General features: G+C 29.5%; 1 protein-coding gene across 1 annotated transcript in view; it reads right to left on the bottom strand.

The window, feature by feature from the left end:
• Nucleotides 1-46: 46 nt before the first annotated feature.
• Nucleotides 47-7,629, bottom strand: part of LOC106465150 (acyl-CoA-binding domain-containing protein 5A-like) — a 42,021-nt gene continuing 34,438 nt past the window's right edge. The window contains exons 7-9 of the mRNA XM_013925349.2: nucleotides 6,638-6,968; nucleotides 4,997-5,217; nucleotides 47-2,257 (exon numbers count right to left, since the gene is read on the bottom strand). Coding sequence (XP_013780803.1) covers nucleotides 2,129-2,257; nucleotides 4,997-5,217; nucleotides 6,638-6,968 — 681 coding nt within the window. The 3' untranslated portion in view covers nucleotides 47-2,128. The remainder of the gene's footprint in view (nucleotides 2,258-4,996; nucleotides 5,218-6,637; nucleotides 6,969-7,629) is intronic.

Below are 7,629 nucleotides of genomic sequence, written 5' to 3'. Positions count from 1 at the left end.
TTATGTTTGTTCTTTTTTTTTATATCATATAAATAATGCTCTGATGTTATCAACCCTATATATATAAATTTATTCAAACTTTTAAATTAGCTTTTACAATTTTAGCAAAAAAAAATGCCATCTCAAAAATATGTGAAAGTTAAGAATAACAACTGTAAGTTTAATAAATCTATTCATTGTATTTCAGTTGATAGATTAAAAAACAGATCATTTGTTGGTATTTTTAAATTGAACAGTATTCAATTATGGCCTGAACAAGTGCAAAACCTCAAGAAACACCACAATTGGATAATACAGTCTACTAATTATTATTTACCCAATTATATTTTATTGGTATAAATTTAATATATTTTATTTCAACTTGAGAGAGATATTAACAATGAATACGCATTCATTTTTAAATTTTATTTTTAACCGAGTAGTGTAAGGCCACTAAAAGCATAAGACCTCAAGCAGTCACTTTTCATGTTTGTGCTTAAGGCTAATTATAACAGAATTGTGTAAAACAACTCCTCATGTTGATTGTTGCATGCTTGCTTGTTTGTTGAAATTCGTGAAAACTACTAGAAGACTACCTGCAATAGCCATCCCTAATTTAGAAATGATAAACTACAGAGACAGCAGCTAGTCAATATCATCCACCTCCACATCTTGTACCAATGAAAAGTGGGATTGACTGTCACATTATAACATCCTCACAGCTAAGAGGGACTAGCATGTTCAGTAATGGGTCTTGAACTTGTGACAAGCAGATTGCGAGTCAAGTGCTCTAACCACCAGGCTATGCCAGGCCCTGAGTATTGCATACAATCACTAATGATGAATATTCAATTCTCACTTTAGGGATTTAAGGTACTCATGGTCAGATATTTAGTTAAATAATAACAAAAATAAAATATTCTAAAATTCCTAAAGTTAGTTTATTGTATATAATCAATCATTTTAAGTAGAGACCCACCCTATGTAATGTTTAAGTACAAATAAAACTAACCATTAAATGAGATTCTGTACTTTGTTGATGACAAAACTAATCATATTAACTACAGATCCAAGTCTTAGCTAATAATAATAATAAAACTAAAGTCCATGATATATGTGTGTGTGTGTGTGTTTATTTATATACACTGTAAAAGTTGCAAGTTACAGAGACCATCTTAATAATCAAATTTGTTTGTCCCTGCAGTACTCATCACTAGCTTTTCAAATTTTTAAATTAGCTTTCACAATTTTCTCAAAAAAATAGCATCTAAAAAATATGTGCAAGTTATGAATAAGAACTGTAAATTTAATAAATCAGTTCACTTTATTTCAGTTGAAAGATTAAAAACAATTCATTTGTTGGTATTTTTCAACTGGACGGTATTCATTTGTGGCCTGAACAAGTGCAAGGCCTCAAGAAGAACCACAATTGGATCATACAGTCTACTAATATATTTTCAAAATTAAGGCTCAAATTAGGTGCCTAATTTTTATTTTATTGATGTAAATTTAATAAAATCAATAAGAACTTTATGTTAGCCAACAACTGTTAACTGAAAACCTGTCTTTTAACCTTAATAAGACACCAAGTATTAATTTAATGTTTAAAAATAAACTGTCATTTTTTATTGGCATTTCACTCTAAAAGCAAATCCTGATACTTAAAATATTTACTTTTTTGACAAATATGTAAGTTTATTTAAATACATAAATCCTATAAATGACACAAACAGTTATATATGTACATGTATACATTCCCTCAACCATTTGAGAAATCTATGTGTACATGAGTATTTTATATAGCTTATGAAATAACTTGATAAGTAATGTTATTGCTCATATCCACTTTTATGTAAACTCTAGACAAAATAATCTAGCAATGCCAAATCAAAATTCATAATACTGTACCACTAAATATTCTGAAAACAAGATCTTACTCATATGAACAGTTCATTCATGATTTAAACTGAATCTGTATTACCAAACAGAAAATCAAAATTAGGCTTGTAATGAAATCTTATTAGATATATTGAAGAGAAAATCTGACAAAAGTACATTCATCAACCCAGTTTGGCTGCCAACAATATCAATTGTTTTATGGTATAAACAGGCCCAATAAGTGATTTTATTTAAAACATGCTCCATCAAATTATTTACGATGTCTTCTTTGAAGCACTATCAGAACCCACTGCGTCAAAAATGGCCACAAAGCAATTATCATGACAGTGTGCATTGGAAGGTTTCCAAAAGGCCACCAAATAGACATTTCTGTGTTTTTCTAATAAAACAGAAAGTATGTATGAAATACAGAAATTAATTTTTCCAAGCACTGTGAAAATTCAACTTTATCTGTCAGTTAAGTTCAACAATAAAATAAATACTTATGGAAAATAAACTAAACATTTCAACAATAGTCAAATACATTATTTGAATGTTTTAATAACCTATATAAATAAAATAGAAATATAACATTATAATTAAGTGTAACAATGATGTTCAACAAAAGCGATACTTTGATTTTTTTTTTTTTTTTGATGGACTAAGGATGATAAGATCAGTTCTTTTAAATTAAGCCAGCAATTGATGAAAATTGCCTGCTACTATAGTGATAACCACTGGCTAACCTTATTTTTGAAAGCTATTACACATTATAGATATGCAATATTCTTCAATTAATGTTTCTCCAATGTATGTTAATAGTGTGTTACTTGTTTCAGATTGGCACCTGGGACAGGAAGTTTAGGTCTGGCTGAAGTAACCATGCTCTAGAGCCAATTACAAAGCTCACTTGGAAGCTATCCACAAGAAACACTGGGATAGAGATTTTACACTTGGTATTTGACACATTATTTGATTGATTTATAGAGCATGACCTGTCAGAAATTAGCCAATTGTATTATGTTAAGTATACTGGATTTGCCAATCTGTTCACATAGGTCACTAAGCTACAAACATGCAGTATGAAGTGACAGAGTACTATGCTCAATTTTATAGCAAAAAAACAAAAAAGATAGGTAGATTTAGAGCATGAAATATTAGAAACATTTGAAAAATGTATTTTGAGGTGAGAGTGATAAGTTGTCGAAGCCAAGTACTGCTGTTTCTGGTTCACAAACCCAAAAAAAGGGACAAACCTGAGCAATAGACAATTTGCATTCCCTCCCCCCATTAATACAAGTGAAATTAAAGCAGCATCAGTCAATTTTATTGATTGTGTCACATTATTTTAATATTCTTCTAAAACATTGTACTAACATCATGATTAAACAGAAGTGGTTGTTCAGTTTAGTTTTTTTTTTTAATTTTGCGTAAAGCTATTTTGTGCAAAGCTACACGAGGGCTATCTGCACTAGCAGTCCCTAATTTAGCAGCGAAAGACTAGAGGGGAGGAGCTACTCATCACCACCCACCACTAACTCCTGGGCTACTCTTTTACCAATGAATAGTGGGACTGACTGTCACATTATAATGTCCCCATGACTGAAAGTGCAAGCATGTTTGGTAGGTAAGGAATTCGAACTCGCAACCCTCAGATTGCGAGTGGAATGCCTTAACCACCTGGCCATTGATTGTTCAGAATTCATTAAAATGCATCTAGCAGTGTCTTAAACTGTTCTTTCCCATTGCTAACTTCATGGCAATTACCAGGCATTTGGGCCTGGTAACCAGCTATCTTCGCCTAGCACACAGATATTTTAAAATATTTTGAAATTTTTCTAAGATAGGAGATTAAATACACAACATATTTCCAAAAATAAAGGTTCAAATAATAAAAAATACTATAAAAAAGTTAATTTGAGTACTTAGACTTCTATATTTGCTTCTTTTTATTATCATGAAATAATTTTTTTAATCATCAGATGCCTCATTTGTAACTGTATCAATTATTTCATAAGGATTAATCACAACTGTAATTTGATAATGTGTTTTGATAATAAAATGATGTTGTTAACTTAATAAAAATGGAATTGTTTCAAATTCAAAACATATACGTTTGGAATTCCCTTTATTTACATACTAAGCATTCATAATAAGGAAATACAGTGTGAGATCTTATAACAAAAAATGCTTTTAATATTCAGCACAGCTTTTGATTGTACTAATCTTGATGTATGGGAATGTAGTGCTCAAAACAGACTCATATAGACAGACTTGTTTAGCTAGATACTTTTACACAGTACACAATTCCAACAATTAAATTCTGTGTGTTTGAATTTTAATCATTTTTTATATCTATAATACAATTAATTATCCCTACTCTTAAGTGACAATAAATAAAATAAATAACAGACATACATATATATTAATAATACTGACAACTAATTCATAAATTCGAAAATTTGAAACCACAAAACATGAAAAGGTTAAAACAAAAACATTGACTACAAACATGATGTATTGTAATTAATATAAATTTATATTTGAAACATAACACAACTACTTCTGCTACTGAATGGTTTTGTTAAAATGAAAATATATTCTGGTGAAGTAATTCAATCTTTTTATGAAGAGATTGAATTCTTTCAGCAGTATTAAACATATATGACTCTAATCAGTTATAATTACAATGTCACATAACGAGCAATACTCAATAAAAAACAACTAGTTATGCTGTTTAATGATAACAATATAACCTTCAAGAACAAACTACTTACTTTTTAGCCAAGATGAAGTATTTCATAAGGTTGAGTTTTAAAAGCAGTTGCATTTTTTTTCTATTTGTTTAATGTTTAGCATCATGAAAATTAGAGTTTAATTAAAAATAATATTGTTACTATGTTGGAAAAAAATATATAAATTTACATTTTATACCTTCAAGTAAGATACAGAGAAATTTTGAGACAAGATGAAAATTTAGACTTAGTACAAGTTTCTCAGTAACTTTCAAGTATTGTATAAAACATATAATGACAATTTTCAGTAAGTAAAAACTTGCATCATAAACAAATTGCAAAATAATTATTGTATTATATCACTGTGAAAAATAATATGAATTCAGACTAAAGTAAAAACTTACCCTGTGTCTTTCTTGCTGGTTCAGTAAAGTTTCCAATGTATCTAGTCTACTGATGACCTCATCTAACTTATGTTGGAGCCGTAAAATAGCAAGGGCCAGTTGCTCTGTAGTATCTGATGATGTTTCTTTTGGATGAGATCTGCCAGCTCCATCTTGCCCACTGCTTCCACAAGCACTATTAAAGTGCAAGAGTTGACCTCGATGACTACCAGTCCCTGATTCTGATAAGAAAGTTTATAAATATTTAGTTAGCAAACGTATTCCAAAGATACATATACCTGTTGTTAAAATAACCAATACTGTCCACATTAACCGAGAAATCACTCTTACGTTAAGTCTTTCTACAACTATCTACCTTTTTTTCAAGTTCTCTAATGATAACTAATGCGCATGATAAAACAAACAGGTAGCACATAATTCGAGTTCACAAAAATATTTTCTCGGTATTCTAAAACAGTAAAAAAGTAAAGTGATCTCCCAAATACCTTATAATGAGGTTTATTTTTAATAACTATTTAACTATTACACTATTAACAGGCAAAAATAATTTGCAGAACTAAATATGTGTGTGTGCACCATTAATAATACAAACAGTCAGAAAATGAGGAAACTATTGGTTTTACAATAGAGATGCATACTTATTAAACATATTGAAACTGTTAAATTAGAATATACAAAGGAAATGGAAGAAAATCCAGAATTTCTTGATTAAATGGCTCAGAAACGAAAGGCACTTTAGAACTAAAATTTATGTCAAAATGCTGACTAGGCTAAGATTATTGCTAAAGTTTACATTTTCTACTTCTGTATTTGTCCATAGATTTTATGAATTTAAGTTATATTAATATCCCTAGACAGCTCTTGAAATTTGTCTTTTTTATTATTCTCAAGATTATAATAAGTATGTGACTATAGATCAAAATACACCGAACAATATTATACTTCAACCTGGAAAGCCCCAGCAAATCATGATTAAAAACATCGCATAGAAACTGACTGCAAATAGCATTAACCTATTCTTTATTTACTGTTGTCAGCAGTAGTACATGTAAAGATTTCTAACTTTTAATGCTAACTACCAATATTTGGTACCACTTTCATCAATAAATAAAAATATTAGTATTTTAATTATAACTCACCTGCTAAAAAAGAAAGCCAATTAAAGTTTGAGTAATTCAATAAAACTGTTCTGGAAAATCAAAAGTTAAAAAGAAGCAGAGCCTTTCTTTTAAAATACTATTCTTAAATTGTTTTATCTTTGCCTTCAACAATTTTTTTTGCAGAATAAATTAAAAGTCAATTTTTTACAAATTGTAAAAATATAAAAAAATTGTTCTAAACGTGAATAGATACTGCTGATAAAAATTGCCTATTTAAATTTCAGAACACATAATTATGAATTAGTATTTTCTTTTACATAGCAATATTATTCTAATATACATATATCGAGCGTCCCAAAGAATTTGCAGCAGATTCAACTAAAATGCATAGCTTAAATGAATTATTATTAGTGCTAGAGACATTTTTTTAAACTTGGTTTTAAATGTGAAGTGTTTTAACATATTAGAGACAGAAAAAAATAAACTTTTATAAAAGAAGCAAATTACAAAATCCAGTAAAGATGTAGAAACTTTAAATCACCTCTTGTGTGGCGACCAGAAGCATGGCCAGATGGATTAGCTTGTAAAGGATTGGACATTCTTTTTCCTGGAGCACAATCACCCCCACCTCGTGTTTTTGCTATTAAATCTCCATTTTGACTTGTACTTTGAGAGGCACCAAGATCAGAAGCATTGAGTTTTTGAGAATCACTGCTACTCCCAGAGGCTTTACACATAGCTGTGGTTTTCTCAGAATATACTGACCACGTCTGAGGGTCATTGCCTACAATAACCATTGACTCACTCTGGATATCCACACCACTATCACCATTAACATGCTTACTGGAAAGAATCTGCAGTTCTTCCTCATCCTACAACGAGATGAATTAAACTAAATCATCAAATTTCTGTTAAACAAAAATTATCAAATACTTAAAAAATATAGAGACTTGTTTGTTCCAAAATTTTCTGTGGTCAGTAACTTCTTTAATGTGAAAGTTAGGTGTCTTACTTTGAAATTAAATGAATTAAAGCAAGTAAATGCTACCTTATGTAATGAAAAACTGAAAATACCAGTGATATGCGTATGATTATAAAATATCATTATAACTTCAATATAAATACTCAATAAAAACAATTCAAGAACTTCAACTATACTTTTTCCTTAGTCATCAAGTCTAGAAATACAAGAACTACTCAAAAATATCATTTAATTACAGCTGGGGAAAGAAGTGCTTAGGATTTCTCATATTAAATTCCACCTAACTTGACAACTTTAACCTTATTAATTAAAACCAAATCTAATCCAATAAATTGGAGAATCTTTGGGAAAAGAACAAAAACTACTTACAATTGTAGAACTATACATTAAGTAATACAGAAGAGAAACCAAGAGAATATTTTCATCTTGGAAGAGTATTGTTAACTAACTATCAAAACTCCACTATTATCACTGAATTAAATTCATCATCATCATCATAGACAGCAGTACATCGATAATTCTACCGATGCTTAGCTGCCACACAATCATGA

This window comes from Limulus polyphemus, unplaced genomic scaffold (genome assembly GCF_000517525.1).
Source record: "Limulus polyphemus unplaced genomic scaffold, Limulus_polyphemus-2.1.2 Scaffold1849, whole genome shotgun sequence".
Classification (NCBI taxonomy): Eukaryota; Metazoa; Arthropoda; class Merostomata; order Xiphosura; family Limulidae; genus Limulus; species Limulus polyphemus.
Note: the sequence above shows the minus strand (reverse complement) of the source record. Positions and strands in the feature narration are given on the sequence as shown.